General features: G+C 37.0%; 1 protein-coding gene across 1 annotated transcript in view; it reads right to left on the reverse strand.

Moving 5' to 3' along the window:
* Nucleotides 1-20,429, reverse strand: part of LOC103133638 (ryanodine receptor 2) — a 71,606-nt gene extending 51,177 nt beyond the window's left edge. The window contains exons 1-27 of the mRNA XM_016668006.1: nt 20,275-20,429; nt 18,844-18,963; nt 18,140-18,244; nt 16,432-16,506; nt 16,146-16,224; nt 15,907-16,019; nt 15,435-15,558; nt 13,312-13,408; nt 13,140-13,214; nt 12,872-13,028; nt 12,531-12,692; nt 12,304-12,425; nt 11,889-12,072; nt 11,687-11,804; nt 11,456-11,551; nt 11,203-11,321; nt 9,761-9,894; nt 7,199-7,440; nt 6,316-6,508; nt 5,921-6,140; nt 5,240-5,344; nt 5,036-5,139; nt 4,838-4,921; nt 4,549-4,708; nt 2,987-3,134; nt 2,526-2,734; nt 896-1,070 (exon numbers count right to left, since the gene is read on the reverse strand). Coding sequence (XP_016523492.1) covers nt 896-1,070; nt 2,526-2,734; nt 2,987-3,134; nt 4,549-4,708; nt 4,838-4,921; nt 5,036-5,139; nt 5,240-5,344; nt 5,921-6,140; nt 6,316-6,508; nt 7,199-7,440; nt 9,761-9,894; nt 11,203-11,321; nt 11,456-11,551; nt 11,687-11,804; nt 11,889-12,072; nt 12,304-12,425; nt 12,531-12,692; nt 12,872-13,028; nt 13,140-13,214; nt 13,312-13,408; nt 15,435-15,558; nt 15,907-16,019; nt 16,146-16,224; nt 16,432-16,506; nt 18,140-18,244; nt 18,844-18,963; nt 20,275-20,322 — 3,568 coding nt within the window. The 5' untranslated portion in view covers nt 20,323-20,429. The remainder of the gene's footprint in view (nt 1-895; nt 1,071-2,525; nt 2,735-2,986; nt 3,135-4,548; nt 4,709-4,837; nt 4,922-5,035; nt 5,140-5,239; nt 5,345-5,920; nt 6,141-6,315; nt 6,509-7,198; nt 7,441-9,760; nt 9,895-11,202; nt 11,322-11,455; nt 11,552-11,686; nt 11,805-11,888; nt 12,073-12,303; nt 12,426-12,530; nt 12,693-12,871; nt 13,029-13,139; nt 13,215-13,311; nt 13,409-15,434; nt 15,559-15,906; nt 16,020-16,145; nt 16,225-16,431; nt 16,507-18,139; nt 18,245-18,843; nt 18,964-20,274) is intronic.
* Nucleotides 20,430-22,766: the final 2,337 nt, after the last annotated feature.

A 22,766-nucleotide genomic window follows, 5' to 3' on the forward strand; every position in this document is an offset into this window, starting at 1 on the left:
TTTGGGTTCAGCTTAACTGGCTAAACCCAAGTCTGAACACTGCCAGAATTGCAAAATTAAGAACTCACTGGGAGCAAAAAAAGAAAAAAACAATGATGAAAACTATTGTTGACCAAAAAAAAAAGCACATAGCCTAAGCCTCACATTTGAAAAAGCTCAACAATCTATGAAGATTTTCTGTGAAACAACTCTCCATAAGAGAGTTCCTACCATCTCTGTGCCCTCAGCCTGCCCGCTCTCCAATATAACACCTGGATTCCCATAAATGATGGAAGCCTGAGTTCTGCTCTCTACCACAAAAACCTGAAGGAGAATTGCAGGCAGCCTTATGCGATAATGCAGCTCCACAGCGGTTGAAAACAAACCCACCAACAATTTCACCTCTGAAAGACTCAAAAGCCCTCTTTAGGAAGATGTTGGCCTGGTCTACTCAGTTTAGTTTAAATCTAATCAAACTTCTGTGTCATGACCTAAAAATACTAGTGCTTGAAATCCTTCCACTGTGGATCAAATAAAACATTTCTAAAAGTTATCCAACAATGATGTAAATGACTCATTACCAGTTACTGTAAACACCTAATCCACCAGTTGTGAAAAATGGGGGCACAAACAATTATTAGGCTAAGGAGGCAATTACTTTTTACATGGGGCATAGTGGCGAAATGAGATGCTTCTTTTTCCCTTAAAATTTCTGGAAGTGTTTGATGATGAGAAATACTGAAGGGTATCAAAAAAAGCAAAAAAGGAGAAATATGTAACAGGTCAAATACTTTTTACTAACAATGTATAGTGATGTGTTTTTCCCCCTCAAAGTTCCATACATAGGATCAGTGTATGTAGATGTCAGTGTATGTAGATCGGCATGCAAATTTCAGCAAAAGGATTTTTCCCACACCATCTCCGACATCCAAATCCTTGGCAGCCAGCTCTGATCCTCTGTCATTAAACAGCAGCTCTCCATTGAGCGTGACCATCATGGTGCCTTCGAACATGTCCACCAAGCAACCCACCACATCGCCTCTGAGCCAGCGCCGTCCCAGGGGCTCGCCACCCTGATGGCACCACTGAGCCTGAAACCAACAGCATCTTTTTACTTGAGCGGTGATGGACATTCAGAAAAACAACATCAAAGCACCAGAAATGGCTTACGAGAATGTACATACACAGACTCGGTATTGAATTAATGAAAACCTTACGTGGTATAAACACTTAGAAATCTGTTATTTTGTTCGTTTCTGAAATGCTGTCATGGAAAGAGGTTGTTTTTGACCCAAATTCAGAGGTAAGGACAGGAGGAGCATAAGTAAAGATACTAACGATGATGACACAACTCAGAAAAACATGACCAAATGGAGAAAAGAGGAACAGAGGATCTGAATACATAATAATTGAATCAATTACTATGTATTGGTTCATAGTAATTGAATCAATACATTCAATTACTGTTCAATTACCTGTGTGTCAGTTTATCTACTGATACACAAGTAAATCAGTGAATAGATACTTGCCACGGAGAGTAAAATGATTAAACAAAGAGTCCAAAACATAATTCAAAACATGTGGATTAAGCATTAGTTTAAAATAACAAAAATGAAGACCAGTAACTAGAAAGCCATCAATTAGAATAATTGCTGATGAAAAGGTAACTTGATAGTTTTTGTTTTGAGCTCATTTTGTCTTCACACCAGGCATACATTTTCCACTTGTGCACACCTAAACCTGATCTGACGTTCACACTTTATATTAGAAACTTTGATTTCCCCTGATTGCAATAAATCTATTTATCTTTTCGAAGATTTATGTGTGGCCTCCTTCATAACTTTAACAAAACCCTGTTTATCTCTGATTTTGCGTAAGCAGCATATTAATGATGGGCTGTGTATAAATGTTGACAAAAAATTAACCCTTTACTAGTAAAAGAATCTAAGCATTGCATCTTGAATGCTAGGTTTGTAAAAAACAAACGCAGGGAAGGTCACTGACACCCATTTATAACCTAATTACCAAACTGAATTCAACACCCACATTCATTTTTGCTTTGTGTAGAATAAAGCTCACTTGGTTATGAAATGTCTGGGTCAAAATAAATAGAGTCCCACTTTAAAGGAGGCTTGAATGCATTTAGCACAAACAGCCTAGAGTTACAAAAGTAAATTATGCTGTCAAATTGGTTTGTAAGCAGTTCAAATTATTGATGTTTGAATAAATCAAAAACAAATGTTTAGCAAGGATCATGTAAATTGCTTGTTGATGCAAGTCGTTAAAAAACTGAGAGAAAAGATAAACCTGGTCCATTTGCATGAAATTTTATTTGAATTAAAAAAAACGACAATGTGTGATGTTTTTTTGCATTTTATTTTTCTGAATGGTATGGGCTATTTTTTGTCTTGAAATAAAAACTTTCTAACATCACAGTCTAGAGTATGTCTTTTTTTTTTTTTAAAGTAGAACTGACTGAGATTTTGGTTTCCACAGCAGTGAGAATCTTTGGAAATATCAGAAGTTGTAAAATTGGAATGCCTCACCTCAAACCCATCAAAGACATAGGCCTGGTCATCTGAGCCGAGCTCTTTATCTGGAGCACAGCCCGGTCGGGCCCAGCCCACTCTCATATTCCCGGCTGTCAGTACTTCAAATTCAAAATACCACTTCCCCATGGTCACCGCGTAGGATTTATCTGGTCTGAACACTCTGCTCTTCTCCACAGAAAAGAGGCATGGCTTTGATAAAGGAGCTGTCAGTCAAAGAAATAGTGCAAATACGGTTATCTTGGAAAATAAAAATTTCATTTGCACCCGAAACGTGTAAACTGTTCATCTTTGCAATGTGGACAGATGTCACAGCAGTGAACCGTAATTTAAAAATAGCAACTTGGGAGTTTTCATTTAGTTTTATAAGTTGGCCATTTCTTGACATCACCTACAGTGCTTATGAGGTTTATAATAGGTAAGAGTGTGATGCATTTAATTTGGGTTTTGGTTCATACTCTGTTCCTGGCTTAGGGACTCCAGGCTGTAGCCAAATGCCAGCAGGAGACGGACGGCCTCTCTCACGCTCTCCATGCCTGCTTTCCTCATCCTTTCATCAACAAGGCTGTAAGGCACGAGATGAGGACTCCGTTTACCCTTTATATCCTTAAAAAAAAAATTAAAATACAGGATTAGAAAGAGCAAAACAGGAAACAAAGTATGCCTGAAAAACTTTCAACAATGTTAGCCTTGAGAAAACGGATCACTTTCTTTGCACAAACTTGGTGGAATTATTTTTAATTGAGCCATTCTGAATTTAATTAAAACATGTTAAACTTTAAATTGTACTTGTGTTGCTGCAGGACAGTTGGGTGTAAAATTGAAATATCATTGAAAATACATTTATTTTAGTAATTCAATTCAAAAACTAATATCAAGACATAGGATCATGTGTTCCAAGAGTTTGTGTCGATTCACTTCAATGGTTAAAACTGATGAAAACGCAGAATTGTCTCTCAGAAAAAGTATTAAATAAGTAATGGTCCGAGGAGTTTGATTGACTTTAGGTTAGTTGTTAGGATGTGTATGCCTGTAGATATTTATTGGTACCATTTATTGTTTTGAAGATAGGTTTGTATAAATACTGTTTATTTATTGTTGCTTTTTAAAATATTTTCTTGTTAACCCTTTTTTTTGGTATGAAACTGCTCAGGGTATAAAAGCCAGCTGCTTTCTGTCCCTGTGTAACGGCATTTGGTGCAAATCTGACCGGCAGTTCTTCAGTAAATCCACCTCAGCTTCTGTTTGTTGTCATGCCTCCTTTTAAACACCAAGCCTCCGCCGGTCAAAGTGACAACATTTTGAGGTGTGGAGGATGACAAGAGCGGCACCGAATCCAAGTTCAATGAGGTTCAGTGTGACATTTCTACAGTCGGCGAATGATTTGAAGAGCCTCATTGTCTCCTGATGTTGGTACCCTCTCCATCATAAGCTACAAGTTTTATAAAAGATAATTTCATTTTTCAGCAGCTCTTGGTACCTGAACAAACTGGGAAAATGATCAATACCTGATTTAATATCAGTGCTTGATCGACAAATCTAAACCAATAGAATATCCTCTGTCAAATGTGACTCCAAACTCGTGTGTGGTTTGAAGCACCTGAATTGTGTCCAAAGTATTCAGCACCTTTGGGTGTTATATAAATCATCTAATTGGTTCAAAAGCATTACATTGTTAGCCAGGTGAATCATTTAACATGAATGAATGAGTGTGTCAGAGTAGAAAATCCCTTCCTCTACCCATGCTCGTGACATTTCTCTGTCAATATCCTTTTCATTGGTGTTATGTAATGTAATTTATTAAGAAAATAAATTCTGGTTTTCATTAGCTGTAAGTGTTAATCATTGAAATTAGCTGAAATAAATACCCAACGATTTCACTCTTGTCGTAATGATTGCATTTGCTTTGAGTTTGACCATTTGCATAGAATTAGTGAAATAAATCAACTTTAATGGCATCCTAATTTGCTGAGTTGCACCTGTATACAACCACTACAAAAAGATCACAAACAAATAGCACCTGCTCAGGTCCATAGGTCCATCCCTGTTTGATGCGCTCTCTGGCCCAGATATTATGATGGTTTTCGGCCAAGAGGGTAACCACATCCTTGTCAGCTGAACTCAGAGTAATTTGTCTTAAATCTATTGGTGCAGGCCTGTAGCCGCAGGGCAACTCATACCTGAAACGGATGACGGAGGAAAAATCTAATCTGAACATTTAGCATCAAGCGTTTAACTCCATCAAAAATCTAACTTGATTGTTATGACAGCAGGATATTGCATTCTGAATACAAACTTAAATTGATTACTTTGTGTGTAGTCTCGTGTATTTGACGCGTTCTTCAGCGTGGTCATCTGCCAAACCAATGTGGAAACCAAGGGCAAGCACCGTCCTCCAATGGAAGTAACAGAGAAGGCAGTTCTTAAGATTTAAACTGTCTTGAAGTGCAACAAAGTTTTGATCTGAATTAGTTTTTAATTTTATGTTTTGAAGTGTTGGAGCTCACTTAAGTATGTCCTCAGCCATGTGAAGGTTCTGGTTTCTCTCCTGCTCTGGAAGCTTGGAGAACTCCACGAGACAAGGGTCGTGTTGTTTACCTTCGTCTTTCACCTGTTTGACAAAAAACGTTTGCCATTTCATACCAAAAGCAGAACTGAAGCACAGGAGTTAGTTCAATTTAAAAAAAAAAAAAAAAAAAAACTTTTCTTACTGGTCCATTTGTCCATCCGAGGTCAATTCTGTCCTTTACCCAGAGTTCATGAAAATTTTCTGCCATTTTTTCTCGGATGTCTTCAAGTTGTGGAGGTAACACAACCTAAGCAGGTCAACCTCTGTTAATGCACTACTGCAACTTCATTCAGGCCAGAGCACAGGTGTCAAACTCCCGTCCTGCAGGGCCACTGCCCTGCAACTTTTAAATGTGCCTCTGCTGCACCACACCTGAATAGATTAATTAGGTCATTGGCAAGCCTCTGGAGAACTTATCTACACAAGAAGGAGGTAATTAAGCCATTTCATTCCAGTGTTTTGTACCTGTGGCACATCTAAAAACTGCAGGACACCGACCCGTGAGGACTGGAGTTTGACACCCCTGATCTACAGCTTATCAAGCTAGCAGATGCTGGGAGACTGAAGTCACTCCACAGTGAATTGCCAGTTTAACATAAAAACAGATTAAGAGGCACTTGCTTCAAAATCCACACTTACAAGCTTGACTGGAACTTATACCATCCTACAGACATAACCCGCATGATTTGTGGAGAAGCGTGCCCGAGTCAGAGTACAGTGCCCAGTGAACCGCATAGTAACTTCAAACTGGGTGGGAATATGACATTTTTACTAAATTTGGCTTTCTTTAGATGAAAAATATGCTTGTGTGTGCATATGTTACCTTGCTGATGTCTACTGGAGTGGGGGTGAAGGTAAGTGGAGTGACTGGCACCGAGGGGCCAATGAGCTCTTTTTTTCCCTCTTCACAGTCCGAAATGTATTTCTGACACGGCTCCACCCTCAGTTTGACTTTGGGGAGCAAAGCCTCAGAGCATGAAGCATAGCCTGGTGGGGGCAGGAAGCGAAACTCTCCATGTCCCCCGCCAAACAGAAAACGAACCCTGATGTTCAGGAAAAGGACAAAAAAAAAGCCAGTAATGGTTTTCGATAAGTATTATTACAGTATATTTACTTGTCATTAATATAAAATAAATTTAAAAAACATGGAACATTAATGAGAGAGAGAGAGAGAGAGAAAGAGAGAGAGATCAGTTTAAGGATTTTACCACTGCTGACCTGACTCCAGCTGAGAAGCTGACCACAGGATACAGAAGTCCATTAGCATTGAAGTTCTCCAGCATGCCCTGCACTGGCAGACCGTTGACCCGGAAGGAGATGCATGGAACCGTGAGGTCGAGACAGCAGCTAACCACATCATTATCTTTCAGCAGATGCGAGAAGGGGGAACTGACTTTACGGCCCACACAACCTGAAATTCAGGTCAGGCAGGATCAGGTCACTGGAAAGTGATTACTGGACGAAAAATGTAATCTGTAGTAAGATGCTCTCACACTGACTAAAAAGACAAGAAAGGCTAATGCAAATATGTATATTAAAAATGTTTTGTATTTAATGTGCCATTTTCCTTCATAGGAATTTGCAATGATCATGTGCTCCATAGACTGATGTCATTTCTTAATAAACTTTGCACTTCCACCAAGAATCCAAATTTACTCCAAACACTTCTGATTTCTCAGTGATGCATTGGCTTTTTAAAATTCATATCATTGCGCAGTGTTGTGTTTCACCTTTTTATTTAGGTGATATTAGTTTCCAACTAAAAGAAAAAAAAAAATATGAAAATTTGAGCATTGCATAGGTTGAATAAAAACGGATTTTTACCAGAGAAATTTTATGTCACAACTCTGTTTAGTGAACAAACAAGAAAATATCCCTCCTTGTGTAATGAAGCTCTACACAGGTTTCACTTTTTAATCTTTATTAATCATGCAAAGCTTCTTTCAATAGAGGTACAAATCTACTCTGATGTGAACGTAATAAATTGATATGAATATATATTCTGAAAGTGATACTAACGACAATGAACTGGGATTACAAAACCACACCGAAGTTATGCAGTTCCCCAAAAAGTACATCATAAGGACTTTGTCTTACCCACCTGACCACAGGTGTAGCCCATCGAAGCCAAACGAATAGAGGTCGTCTCCAACTCCATTGCCCCCCCATCGCTCTCCTCCTGTGGGCCTGGGCAGGTAGCCTTTGGTGAAGGCCCAGCCAACACGCAGGTGTGTCGGTTCAGCTGTGAGAAACGGGTCAGCATGATCAACGACCAACTCGTAGTACCACCTCCGATGCTGAGCCGAGGCCTCTCCCATGGCCAGGAAGATGTTTGCTCTCATGCTGCAGTGGGGGTGTTGAAGAAAGAAAGAAAGGGCAAAGAAAACAAAAGATTAGGGAACAGTATAATTTCAAAATTTAGCAGTATAGAGGCATTTGTCCAAATGTGGCAGTATTCAATAGTTAGACCTTGTTCAGTGAAAGCATGTTGAAAGAATAGGGGAAACTAATAGTGACACAGAGCATTTGGGAAACGCATTTCTGATCACTGTATCAAACCAAAGTCCCGATCAAGGCGGTACTTGCTCTTTAAGAATAAGTCAACTGCATGAAATAAGTAGCACCGTATCAAAAAAATTGTTCAGCCTCAAATTTCATCAATGAATGTCCATTCTTGAATAAATTCAATCACATCTGTGGAAAAAATCCCAATGAGTGTATGCTGACACTTTGTTACATCAGTGAGTGATACTATCAGATATCTAAATAATTTTTCAAGAGGTTTTTTTTAATGTGTCTTTTTCTAAGTGGTAGGTTTCTCACACAAAGCGTAGATATTTTATGCCATCTAAAACAACTCAAGTAAATGTAATTTTGTTTTTTGTTGTGTTTTTTTTTCTAATAAAAAAAAAAACACTTATGTGAAGCTACTGTCTGCTACTGTGTAGATACATGTTCTGCAGGCTGCTACACTCTGGTTCCCATTTGTTCCTTTTTTCCACCCGTCTAAATAAATGTCCTAAAATCATTTTCTGAGACGTTACTTCTGCTCTGCAAACTGGGATAAACTGGCACATCCATTTTGGAAAACAGAGCATCTTTTTAACTAAAAAAATTATGAGAATTTAGTAAAAAAAAAAAAGATAACACATAAGCAGAGGGTTGAGCAGTTTAAGTTAATTTGACTGAGAGTCCCAGAGAAAAAAATTAGAATTTTAGAAAACGTATTTTTTTTCTTCTCTGTTGACGTTTTTTTAAAGTCAACAATGTTATCTTCTTCACAGAATTATCAGCACAAAAACAAATCCATCTTTCATATAAAGTTGACGTGTTTTTGCCAGTCACACAGAGATACTGATGCTCTCCAATACACTCCTAACTTAAAAATAGCAAGTATTGAAAATTCAACTATACTACAAAGAAAAACTTCACTCCTGTCAACTTTATGTGCCCTGTAAGCAAATATGGATTCATTCATTAGCATGAAATGGCTGTGTGCTCTCACTTGATTGCTTAAGAAATGTAGACTATTTTAACCAGTTAAAAGGTTTCTCTTTACACTCCATTAATCAAGCGGAATATTAACTTTGACTTGGAAAAATTGTATGAGTCAAAACATGATAAAAAAGAAAGAGGTTCTTATACTTGAGTGAAAATGTGGAGGGCAAGGAGGATGATAAACTACGATAGCAGGAGAAGAAAGGCAGGGGAAGGGACTTCTGCGGTGCATGCATGATTAAACAGAGATAGATGTACACTCGGAGAGAAAAAAAAACATAAAAAAGAAGCAATTCTGCTAGTTTTCAAGAAAGTGCAGATTGAAAAGCTAAAACATAATAAAACCCCAAAGGAAAACAGGCAAAAGGGAAACTGCCTTTTAAGATCAGATTGGCACAGTGGGGCAAAAATTCAAAGGAAGAAGAAGAAGAACATGAAAGATGATGAAACTGATTAAAGTGTGTTCACAGATTAACTGAGATGGCTCATATCACCTCAGGCAACAAATATCTACACCAATGTCCCACCGGAAAGGTTAGGATTTACACCTGTAACACCAACGATATGGAGCTATTTGATTATAAAGCAAAAATCACTACAGTCACAATTGTTGAACGCAATTATTCAATGAACTTGGATTAATACATACTACAATAACAACAAAATAATAGTATGCTTTCAAAACAGGATGTTACTGGACCTGGTTTTTGTAATGAGTTGGAGCCAAAACTAAAACTAAAGTAATATTTTAATAAATGCCTGAGTGTGATCTGGTCAGAAAAAAGGAGTGGAAAATAAACCCCCAAAAAAAACAAACAATTAACTGAAATGAAAAGACATTTTCAACAAAGGCCAAGAGGTACAAAAGACAATAAATTAACATTTCACAGAGAGAAAAACCAGGAACGATTGAAGACTACAAAGTATTATTAGCATGTTTCTTAAACCCTATTTTTATCTGACAAATTACAGCAAGCCGCCTTTGTTTTGTGACTTTTATGAGTTGTGAATGACAAACTGACAAAACTCCAAACACGTCTGCATGCAGTGAAACTCAGAGTAAATGAAAAAGGACACGTTGACAGAAGGAGGACTCGGAGACAAATAACACTCTTAAATAAATTAATAAATCAAGTCTCATTTGAAGGAAAACCTTATGGAGTACCTGGTGACCTGATTAGTCAGTCGCGTCTGAAGTAGCAAATCTCTGTCTGGCAGCAAGCTGTCGCAGATGAGGTTCTGATTGGAGCGCACCGCCACACCATGGCACACACACAGCGAGCACAGAACCTCCAGCACCTGCAACACAACCAGTCAGCAACAACACCTCAATGAGTTCCAGTGATTCAGGCTAAAGATCACCAATTTCTCTACTTTCTCTTATGTCATTTGGTAAACTTTTAGAAATGCATTCAACAAATAAAAACCAAGCGTTCTTTTCATTGTATGCCTCATTGTTTACCTGTCAATACACATAGTGCTCTCTACAGTTATTGGCCTGTTAAAGACTTATATGTCTCAAAATGAATTTAAAAAAAAATACATATTTTAGGCTAGCAGGACTATGCCATAGAAACATTTTAGAAAGCTTTAATTTCAGAATATTTACTTAAGGCATAAAAAAATTATTTTACATTAATAGAGAATTGCTTTACTAATGTCAAAAGGTTTGTTGGCCGTGCTTTTGCAAAACATTTTTTTCCCCCTAAAAGAACAGCTTTCCAATAGCAATTTACAGAGTTGGACCGCACAGAGAGGAGGCTCTCTGCTTTTTCCTCTTTACTCATTCTCTGTAGATCATCCCGACTCCTCTCTTACATCACAGCTTCTCTTTGGGATTTAGGTTTGAGGACTGAGATTGCCCTGGAAGAGGGTTGATTTTGTTTCTCTTTAACAATTACTGGGTAGAGGGTTAGGGTTTGTTTTTTATTGTTATCCTGCTAAAAGATCCAATGATTATCTATTTTCAGTTTTTAGGTAGAGGTCAGCTTTATTTCAAATCTCCGAGTTCTCGTGGCTTTTGCAAGAGAGACAAGGCAACAGTACACCATTACTACCACACATGACAGCATGCTGTACTTAACAGACGCATGAGATGCTTTTTACATGTCCTTTACTTTTACACCAAACCCACCCTGATATGACGGCTTACAAAAAGCTAAATTTTAGCCTTCATCACCCTTCAAGTTGAAAGTTTTAGAGGAGTTCTTTAAACTCCTCTAAAGTTTTTTCTGTTCTCTGTGTGGTAAAAGAACAGAAAATGATTATTTTCTGGCATCACTTCCACACTGTGGAATGACCACTCTTTGTTACAGATCTATAACAATATGTTTGGGGTTTTTTAACCACTGTCCCCTTTCTCCACTAGTAGCCATTTTCCATTCCAGTAGCCAGACACTTAGAGAAATAGTCCTCCATTTTAAGCCACATTTCAAGAAACAGAAAAGTATGGAATCCCATTTCTTTAAGTCTGACTGACTGAAAGTGTTATTTTTAAAATGTCTTAAAGTATTTCATTTATAGCACTTCATTTTTCAAAGACTATTAGAAAACATTCATGGTTGCTCAAGATTTAAATCCAAAGCAATTAAAAAAAAACGTTTCTACCTTGTTGTCGTGTCCATGCTTTTCCAGAAAAGAGATAATAGATTGAATGTGTCCATCTTTTATGACATTAATTGCCTCAGGACTCTCTACAAGAACACAGTGCAGAACCTCCAAGACTCCTGGGAATGGTAAGAAACATTACAATATAACAGAAATGCTGTTTTAACGACTATATTTTTAAGAAAAAAATGCATAAAATACAAGTGTAGCAACTGGGTAGAAAAAAAATAAAAAATGTCAGAATCAAGCCAACCAGAAGATGCTTCTAGATGGTCCAGCCTGCCTATGAGCCAGTCCACGGAGCTTGAGAAATGAGCACAGTTTACACGGTTCCCACGGATCAAAGCAGCTAAAAAAGAAAAAGACAATCAGGCAACCTGAATGAATTATTCACACATAAGTACACAGAAAGCGAAAGAAATGAGAGCCAGGTGGCTGACTTTAAAAAGTTAACATTGGACCAGTTTGTTTTTAAAATTCTTACCAAGTAACTCATAGAACAAATGGACGACGGCCTCCCACTGAGCAGGATCGGTTATAGAAGAATCACTGCTGTAGTGGTGCAGATGATCAATGCAATCTAAGACCAGATCTATTACACCCTAAGAAGAACAAAGATAGTGTGTTTGGTTACTCTGAGAAAAAAAAATAAAACAGAAAAAACTATATCTACATTCTATTTCTACCTCTTCTTTAAACATATTCTGGCGTTTCCTAAGGGCAGCCATCTTTTTCTGTTTATCTTCATGGCTTTGCCCATCAAGTGGAGACTGGAAGTACTTGATGAGATCCTGGAGGCTGCAGGTTACCGTCTTCATTGGCAGACAGAGTGAGGAGAGGCTTCCTTCATGACTAAAACAGTCGAGTTTCCTAAAGGAGAGGCAATTTTTTTGCCGTGTTGTCACACATTTAAATGTTTCAGATCATCAAACAAACAAATCTGAGGCCTATATGAAAAGCTAATTTGCCAATTTTCTCAGCGCGTGTCTACCAAACACTTTCAGAACTGAAACTGTAAACCACAACGTAAACTCTGACTCTTTCAGCACAGGTCTGTCTCTCCTCTGTTCTCAAACTACAGAATGACCGTGAATCAAGAACCTTATAAAGCGAGTAAACAAAGAGACAGTGTTTCGGATGAGTCCGGCGGTGTGAGATTCTTCTCTCTGAGAGCGAGATAACGTCAGTCCATCGTCCATGTGACCCTCGCTGTGCAAAATGGCCTGAAAAAAAATTAAAAAATCCAGATCCATTCAAATGCTGTAGTTAAAAAGCACCGTCTTCACCAAAAGTAAAAGGACAGGAAATTAAGAAACATAAAGTTGTACCTTGCGCACATTTCCACCCAGGCGGCATTTGGCATCTGTAGCTTGATAGGTTAGCCACAGTCCTGAGTACAGATGCTGAAGGTAACACATCGAGTCTCCATATTTGATTTCTGGGATTCCCATGCAATCACTATTTGTGTTTTTGCCAGCATCGAGTTTCTCCTGCCAGAAAATATTTTAATTAAAAAAAAAAAAATTTTTTAAAATTCATAACATGTAAACTCTTCTTCTTCAATATAATTTTTAATCATACACTGCACTGCACCATTTCGGAAGACAGTTTGCATCTAATTAAAAAAAGTCTTAAAAACATCCAATGTGTTTCTAATTATTTAATTGACCTTTGATGATCGGAAGCAGAAGGAGGTCGTGTTGATGTTGGCCTTGTCCCGATCGACTAGGTGCAATCCGTTTTCCTCCGTCAGACACAGGTACCTCCCCGTTGTTACATGGCACAGGCGAAAAGGCTCACCCCAACATGTGTGCCTCCCACTCCACCTAGGAAATATTAATACAGAAATATAACAATTTCCTCATGGCATATCCAAAAGAAGCAAAATGTATATTTCAAGAGTGACAGAATTATTCTAAAATCTTCAATTCACTTACGCGACATGCAGAATTTCCAGCCTCCAGAGGGACCGTCCATGACCAGACACGGATCCAATCTCATAATGCATCACTCTAGATTAGAAAAGCAGCTGCAGTCAGAGAGGCGAGCAATGTTTTTCATATTTATTTATTCTCAAGCTATTATGAGAAGAAGTGTGTTTTAAAGGACCTTTGAAGCTCCTCTCCCTGCTCTGAACAAGGAATAGTCAGACAAGCATCACTATGGCTGTGGAGCAGACGCAACGTTTCTCCCCCCTTTAGATAGCCTGGAAAAAAAGAAAAACAATATTTTACATCATCAGGTTATTGGGAATTGCTGTCTATGCCAAAAGAAATTGTAAATACAGTTCTGACTGAACACAAGCCATTCTTTCATCATTTTCAGTTTAGACTTTGAGTTCATAAGAACATCCCATGGTAGAAATAAGACAGATGACACACGTCTGGAAAGTTTATTTGTGCTTAGCAAGTTGGAGAAAGTCATCATATTTTTATTTTATTTTATTGAGAAAAAATATGATGCTAATTCTTGAGCAAGTGAGATAAAAATAAAAGTTAAAATTGAAGGATTTTGCAGGGGGGGGGAGGGTTATTTCTTTTTTTTAAAATAACTTTTAGGGGGAAAAAAATATGTTTTTGCCTTTTTATTAAAGCAGACATGTCCTAAAATTATAGCATGAGTAGTCAGTGTTTATAAAACAAACAAACAAGAAAATCTAGCTCCTCTGCCTCTTCCCAAATCAATTACAATGTTTTTAGTAATAAAAAGTATACAATCACATAATGCAGCTCCTGGAAACTTCAGAGGGATTTATCCAATTTAATATTCTTAATTTAGTCCTTTTGTAGCTTATCTAAAGAGTCCACATGAGAATCATATTTATGACTTCTCTCTTGATTTTCAAAGTGGAGTTATACATTTATAGAAGAAAACCCCTAAAGGCAAATTTAGCAGTCGCAGTGTTTGTACACAATGATTATGATCATATGAGAGATTTCAGATCAACAATGCAAAAAAAAAAAAAAAAAAAAAAAAACTGGCTTAATCACAACAGCCACATTTTTGTTAGAAATCCTTCTATGTTTATATTAAATTTAGGATTTAGAGTTTTGCTCAGGAGATCAGCATGCAAGGAACCTGTGGACAGTTATGGACTCAAAGTAGAGCTGGCAAAAATATCAAACCACAATTCTCATCTCAACGTCAATGTATGCAACACTGCAATGAGAAAGGACAGCTTAGATGCAGTATTTGGTAGGTCATTATTTCAAATGATTATGCATTAATGATTTGCATATAAATTGTTTATTTGACCAGTTAGACTCACTCAAGCCAACACAAAACAGGAAAATGGGCAAGCTGAAAATTCTGTTATCACAACGTTAAACAAGATTATACCATTAACAGATTTCCCTAATATGGTGCAGCTCTAACTAAGATTTAATAAACGCTGCATTCCTAAATTAGCCAACGCCTATGTTAAAATAGATAGACAGAATAAATCATTCCAGATCACGTAAAATTGACACGCGGTTTTTATTTCAAAAAGATCACATTGCTGTAATGCTGTCTTTATTGTCGGGGTAAAAAAAAAAACCAACAACAAAAATCAATCAGGCAGCTGCAACTCATTCAAAATCTGGATGCCAGACGTCTGACCAATACCCCGGAAATGAATCATGTTACACCAGTCATTAAATTGCTTCACTGTGAGTAACAGGGAGAGATTTAAAAATCCTGTTAACGGTCTATAAAACACTAAATTATCATCAGCCTGAACACAATTGCAGCATCTAAACCATTAGGTCATAAGAGAAGCATTCCCTCAGTGTTTACAAAACCTGGTATAAACAAGGGGAGACATTTAGTCTCTCTGCTCCTCAGCTCTGGAGCAAATGCCCTAGAAACTTAAGATATTCTGAGTATGTTGGCTGGTTTAATTGCAGTGAAGAAAATAATGTTTTCCAATAGAAGAAAAATTATCTATTTTCATTCTGTCTTAACTACGTTGCAGTTTTTATTGAGTACACTAACATGTATTTTATGTAGAGTTTACAGGTTAATTCAATTTTTAATAATTATTTCTTCACTTGCTATTGTAGTTTTTTTTATTTTCTATGCGTATGAATGCTGCACAGAGACTCGCCTTGCAAAAAGGCAAAGCACTTGAGCTTGTTCAAAAAAAACAACTGAACACACCAGACTCAGCTAATTTTTTTTTCCACATAAAAAAAAGAATAAATGTTTTGTTTATCAACATGCTTAGAGAACAAATGGAAAATAAAACTTGCCTTGAGCAATGGCACCTCCAGAGCAGATGGGAGCAACACTCCAAAGAGTCTGCTGGAAGGAGGCACTGACAATCAGACTGTCGCTCAGGCTTTTGTTGTCAGATACAGGGGCAAAGGACAGATGCTGGGGGGGAAAAAAAGAAAATATGAGAAATGGGCTCATCAGAAGTAAACAACTTCTGATTTTTCTGCCACAATAACTGTTATCATAAGCAATTATGCAAAACACCTCATCATCTTCTGATTGAAATCAATGGAAATTTAGTAGATTATAGTTTCTGATAGTGAAAGATGATGAGTGAGGGGGGAAAAAAGCACAAGGAAAAAAGAATTGACAAAACACTAAATTTTTAATTGTATTATTTCCTTAACTGGGTTACACTTCTATAACCAACATTTTTTTTCCCATTCCCATCGGTATGACTTTGGTCTACTTTAAGATAAAAAGCACTTTTTTCCTTCCTTTACTCACCAGATATCTCTCAGAGGAGACACTGACCAGTATGAGGTCATCTCCGACACGCACCTTCTCGCCCTCTGACCTCTGCCTGGAAGCCGGATGGACAGTCCACCAACATGCCTCTCCTGAGCCAGGGGCAGAATTTAGATGAGAGGAAGGTTGCAGGCTAAAACTCGAAGCGAAGAGCCACAAAAAGGACTACGATACATTAAATAAAAACATTATGAGGACAGGTAAAATCTAAATTATACCTGCTTTATCCTCTTGCAGACCCACGTCAAACGCCAACTTGTCAGGTGAAGTCTGAGACGAAGACAAGCAACTAAGATACTGGAAGGGAAATGAAAATGAATAAATCAGTATTTTTAAGACGTATAAAAAGAACATTTTAAAGTGTGAGGTATTTTTGAAAAAAGATAAAACTTTGCAATCCTTACTGACCTAAAGTAAGAAAACTTCAGTCTAAAGTCAGAATGGTGGTGTCTCTTTCTAGAGTATGTAAATATCTGGGTTGTGACAGAATCATCTTGAACTCACCAAGCCGCTGAAGGAGTGTGTGAACATCACTGCCTGGCCGTACAGCAGAGTGCGATGAGCAACTCCAGCTTTTGCCTGTAAATCACCATCAGTCAGCTTAAAATCATTAAAAACATATATATTTGTTTAATTTCAAAACACTGAGAACTAGAGAAAATATATACATTAAAAAAAAAAATTAGCCTACAATGTCTTTCAAAACATGCTGTGCTCGTTATTTTAACTTTACTCCCCTAAAATAAAACCATGTACAGTGTCACTATAAAATCAGCCTCTGCCGACAATTTTGAAGCTTTGGCTCTTTTTGTTTTCCATATTTTGTCTATTGGGAATTGAAGCTGCCATGTCTTAAAAAGAATGAGAAGTTTGAGATGCTTTTGCAAGAAATCTAGACACCTGGATGTGTAAAAAGAACTAATGGAGGGATGTGAGGATGGGAGTATGCATTTTCCATTGTATAACACAATCAAGTAACTATGTCATCTTCAATTGTTAGAAAAATTATGTACATATCAAACATTTCTTTTTTTTTTTCTTTCCTACTATGCCTTTCAGTGTTTTATAAGCCTGGCGGGCCACCAGGCTTGACTTGTGCCCTGACCAGGCTAAGCACTTCTTATTTACTTAAATATTTTTAAAATGTTTGCATTTTTTAAGACTTTATAGTTAGTGTTCAGGCATTAATCTTCCAATATTTCAATAACACATAATTATTAAGTGATATTTTCAAATTTCCTGTCGATTTTAAACTTTTTTTAACTGAGAAAATGTTAAAAAATGTTTACTTTTTGTTTGTTCTTTATGCTTCTTGTTTACAGCTGCACTAGCTGTACTAGTGGATGAGAATAAGACAAGTAAAACCTGATGAAAAAAATATGTCCAAGATGGATCCACCAACTGGACTTGATTAGCGCATTTACAGTGTTTTGACGTTCTGTCTTGTTGATTTTTTTTTTTTTTTTTGCTTTTGTTTACTTTTTGTTGTTTTTTCTTATTGTTTCTTCTTCTATCTTGGCTGTTTAACCTTGAAAAATCATAAATAAATATATATATACATAAAATGAATGGTAGCACCCAACCAGTGGGCTTTGCAAGTTTTCTGGGGGAAAGCTTGCCTTGCTATATTATGCTGTTTGCAAACATTCTTAGGAGCGCTAGACCTAGAAGTAGTTTGTATAACCTCAGAAATTTCATCATGTGTTTGCTAACTGCTGCTGCCTCTAGTCTGAAGGAGCTGAGTGGGTGACATGGGGGAGGTGGGAACTCTTAAGAAGCGTCTTACATATTTTAACAAGCAATCTGTGACTTCCTGTTTTGGCAGTGAGTAAATATGCTGTGACACAAAAGTCGGTTTCCACTGACAGATCTTCAAGATCTTTCCCATTTTTCTTCAAGATGGGAAAGACAATACAACAAGGAAGTTACATACTTATCTTCACAGCTTCAGAAGAAGATACAAGAAGAAACTCTACATGTCAAAACTTTCCCAAAATGACAAGAAACAATAACTAAACAGTCCAAAACAATTAGAAATGTGACAAATTATTTCTAAGAAAAACATTGGCTTAACTCTATTTTATAATAAACATTCGCCGGATAATCTTAAACTAAGGTAAATCATGCCCCAAAATTATGCAGCAATAACATAAGCCAGCAAATTCGTTCATTAAGGTTCACTGAGAGCGAAAGGAAGAGAACAGATTCTCACCTCTGCTGCCAGTTGTTCGCTGTGGGCCAGCATCTCCTGCAGGGCTCGAACAGAGAGACACTGAGCCAGGATGAAGCCACACACAGACAAGTCTGGAGGAACATTCTGGCAGGAAATAAAAGAGCACAAAAACTTGCTAAACTACTTTCATGTGAGCCTGTTTCCTCTCCAGACCAATGATATAATTGGTAACAACAAATCAAATACAAATTGACATATACAAACCAAGGGATTGATCAATCTATATGCTTGGTTTACCTGCAAATTATCACATAGAAAAACCTTTCCACATCTTGCCATGTTACACACATTTTGAAAGCATTTTCATTAGATGTTATGCAATTGAACAGCACTAAATATTCTAAATATACAGATTCTAAATGAATTAATTTTGGCCATTTTAGCAAATTAAAATGTTTTGATCAAAATTATTATATACTGTGCTTCTTTTGTTCTTTTGTTGCTATTTTTTTAAAGCTACTACACCTAATTAATTAGCAAAAATGAAAGTATAAGAAACAATCAGTTGTAAAGCAAAATAATGTTTCAAATAAATGACATTTATATTTCATAGAAAATTCAACAGCTCAATAAATAATAAAAAAAAAAGACACTATCTGAGTCATCGCTGCCACTGGTGGCACAAAGATCAGCGCCTCGGCAGTGAGGAGGAACAGTGAAATCACCAAGGTGGAGCTTTGTACCTTGCAGTTTGAAGTGGGCTCAAGCCTGCAAAGCCTGCTGCCAAATCCTTCAGCAGCAAGACAGAGCTTCAAATGTTCATTATGGGAGGTAAAGGTGCTCTGCAAAACCACCTCGTCTCCCTAAGGAAGGGAAAGAAAGACCACAAACACACAGAGAGATGACAACAACAAGATATTGTGTGCAAAACAGATTTACATTCTGAAAGAAAATATTTCAGAAAAGAGCACCGATACAGGTGATGCATTTTACTTCTATTGAAACTGTAGATCTGGACCACACCCCTTCTATCTTATCTCCATTCAAAAGCCACATGCACCACGTCAACCCAGTTAGACATCTCCATCTATTTAAAGAAGTGCAAGAAAAGGATCACAGATGACCAGGAATGCCAACACCTCTCTGTGCTCACGGTCCACACTGCCATATCTGGAAGGTACTGCTCTGTCTGACCCCCCCCGATTCGACCGTCTTTCCACTCCTCATATCAGCAGGAACATGCAATCAGTCGAACACACTGTCCAGAGCTGAGGTTGCAAGGGGCATTCTGATGGGCTTGAGGATTCAGCTCAGTTGTACATCCAGCATGTCAAAATTCACAATGGAGCAATGGAATAGCGAATGGAAAAGGTTTTTGAAAGTGTACGTTTTTTGTTTTTTTTTTCCAAATTTTGGCACAGGAAAGAAATTACACAGTTCGGTTTGCATATCTTAGGAAAGGTTACTGTAAAGGCACCTTGTATTTAAAGAAATTACATTCTGATGAAAATATATATAGATGAGGCAGGAAAAAAAACTAAATATATTTCTTATGAACAGCAAAATTCCTGTTTCACAAACGTAACCTGATCAAACAATGTATTTCATAAATTGGGGTGTTAGCATAGATTTCTATTGCCATCTACCAACTAAACACGAGATTTGTCAAGAATAAAAGACACCTTGTATAGCAGCAAAACTATGGATCAATTAAACACAATTACTCAAAGTTATCTGCATGTGGTTTTATCTTACCCCCACTGTGACATGCTACTATCAGTAGGTAAAGATTAAAGTCTGAGAAGACAACCAAGAAGAATAACATCCCATAGTGAGAATGCGAACAAAAACAGCTTGAATTTTGTTTCGTTTTTACTCACAGTAACTGCAAAAAATATATATATATATATAAGAGAGCCAACAGGAAGTGTAAATTAATTTGGGATTTATTTTTTTTTACATGTGATGTAAAAAACATTGCCAATTTAATACAAAAAGAAAATGAAGAGTTTCAACTGATATCCTTAGAAATAAAATAAAATACTATATCTTGAGGCTAATATATAAAAAACATACTAGGTTTTTTTTTCTATTAGAAGGTCTTTACAAATAATTTGACTTTATTTAGTATTAACAGTTAGCATCTACTAAGTTTGACATGGTTTGTGACTCACCGTTCGTAAAAATTGTCCCTCATCTTCAGCCTCTCCTGTGGCGGTCATTTTTTAATCAAAAGTAGGTCACATCTGAGGAAACTCAATGTAAGCATCTACACTGAGGAGACCCCAGGAGGCTCAGGAAGTTTGGAGTAGATAGAAAAAAAGAAAAAAGAAAACAGGGAGCAGGGCCTTCAGCTTGTGGGTGGTGTCACTGTTAACGACCAATTACCTCACGACGCCATTTTTGCCAGCTGCTGCTTCCGGGGGAAAGTGAAGAAACCATAGAGTAGACCCCGCATTGGGCGCTCCGGCGCAGGAAATACGGCGGCCATCTTGGAGCGGTATACCCTCCTACTTTGCTCAATCAAAACAGCAGAAGATGCCTCATCACTGAGGGATATTGTTGTTCTGATCGAAGGATTATTGATGTGAGGGCTCCACAAACAACATTTCACAAGTAAGATGGACATATTATTGTGTATATATTGTGATTAGAATATTACTTTACTGTATTTATGTCCACCGGCGAGATACCAGCTAATATTAGCTACCGTGCTTGGTGTAATACGGGTTCAGCCCCGCTATGAAGGCTGAGATTCCGTAAATCTAAAAAAATTAATTATTCTCTAACATTGACTTAGAGTATCTGACACAAGAGCCTATATTAGAAATGAAACAATATATTATAAAACTTATATTATGTGTTATAACATTCACCAGCAAAGTTTACACAGGTGGGCAAGACTATTATTTATATGTAATTCTTTCACTAGTAAGATACATCCTAAATCTTCCGTTTTTGTTTTGAAAGTTTCCTAAAGACACGATGTGAGGAAGAAGAGGGAGATATCTATAAAGAGAGACGGATTCACTGCAGCACGGATGAATCTCGCATGGGATTTTGGACTCAATCTCAGCTACGAAGCTGAAGTTGGTTCCAATTCCAGCTTCCAATAGCTAAGTTTTCACTACTTTCCACATCTTTAATCAACTCTAGTTTAAAAACTACTACACCTAGACACTTGAAACTTGGACAGGATTATTCTCTTCTTCAAGCTGAATATTTAAAACGTTGTTTGTGATTTGTGAAACCTTTTCCTGATTTGTGAAACCTCAATAAAGTTAGATTTTCACAATTTTTGACACCTCTTTCATTACTAGAACTGCTCTAATTAAAAAACTACAACTCCTAGACACTTCAAACCTGGACTAGATTATTCTGCTCTTATAGCAGAATATTTAAAACTGTGTTTGGGATTTGTGAAACCTTTTTCTGATTTGTGAAAACTCAATTAAGTTAGATTTTCACCATTTTTGGCATCTCTTTCATACTAGAACTGCTCTAATTAAAAGACTACAACTCCTAGACTCTCCAAACCTGGACTAGATTATTCTGCTCTAATAGCAGAATATTTAAAACCATGTTTGGGATTTGTGAAACATTTTCCTGATTTGTGAAACTTCAAAAAAGGGCGATTTTACCACTTTTTTTTAATCTTGGTCACACGAGAACTGCTCTATTTCCAAAACTACGACACCTAGACTCTCCAAACGTCGACTGGATTATTCTTAACTAAGAACAGAATATTTAGAACCATGTTTGGGATTTGTGAAACTTTTTTTCTGATTTGTGAAAACTCAATGAAGTTCAATTTTCACCATTTTTTTTTCCATCTGGATCATCTGCTCTAATTAAAAAACTACTACAGCTAGACACTTCAAATCTGGACTAGATTATTCTTATCTAATAGCAGAATATGTAGAACCATGTTTGTGATTTGTGAAACTTTTTTCTGATTTGTGAAACTTCAAAAAAGGGCAATTTTGCCCTATTTTTCTGTCTCGATCACACAGGAGCTGCTCTAATTCCAAAACTACAATACCTAGACTCTTCAAACTTGAACTAAATTATTCTGCTCTAAATTAATAGTAGAATATTTAGAATCATGTTTGTGATTTGTGAAACTTTTATCCGATTTGTGAAACTTCAACAAATGTTGATTTTACCACTTTTTTTGCATCTGGATGACACGTGAACTAGTCTAATTCCAAATCTAAAACACCTAGACACTTCAAACCTGGATCAGATTATTTTCAATTTCAATGAAGCTTTTTTCTGATTTGTGAAACTTCCAAAAAGTGCGATATCCCCACTTTTTCTTTTTATCTCGGTCACACGAGAACTGCTCTATTTCCAAAACTACGACACCTAGACTCTCCAAACCTAAACTGGATTATTCTAAACTAAGAACAGAATATTTAGAACCATGTTTGGGATTTGTTAAACTTTTTTCTGATTTGTGAAACTTCCAAAAAGTGCGATATCCCCACTTTTTCTTTTTATCTCGGTCACACGAGAACTGCTGTAATTCCAAAACTACGACACCTAGACTCTCCAAACCTAAACTGGATTATTCTAAACTAAGAACAGAATATTTAGAATCATGTTTGGGATTTGTGAAACTTTTTTCTGATTTTGGAAACTTCCAAAAAGTGCGATATCCCCA

The sequence above is a fragment of the Poecilia formosa genome, unplaced genomic scaffold (genome assembly GCF_000485575.1).
Source record: "Poecilia formosa unplaced genomic scaffold, Poecilia_formosa-5.1.2 Scaffold12, whole genome shotgun sequence".
Lineage (NCBI taxonomy): Eukaryota > Metazoa > Chordata > Actinopteri > Cyprinodontiformes > Poeciliidae > Poecilia > Poecilia formosa.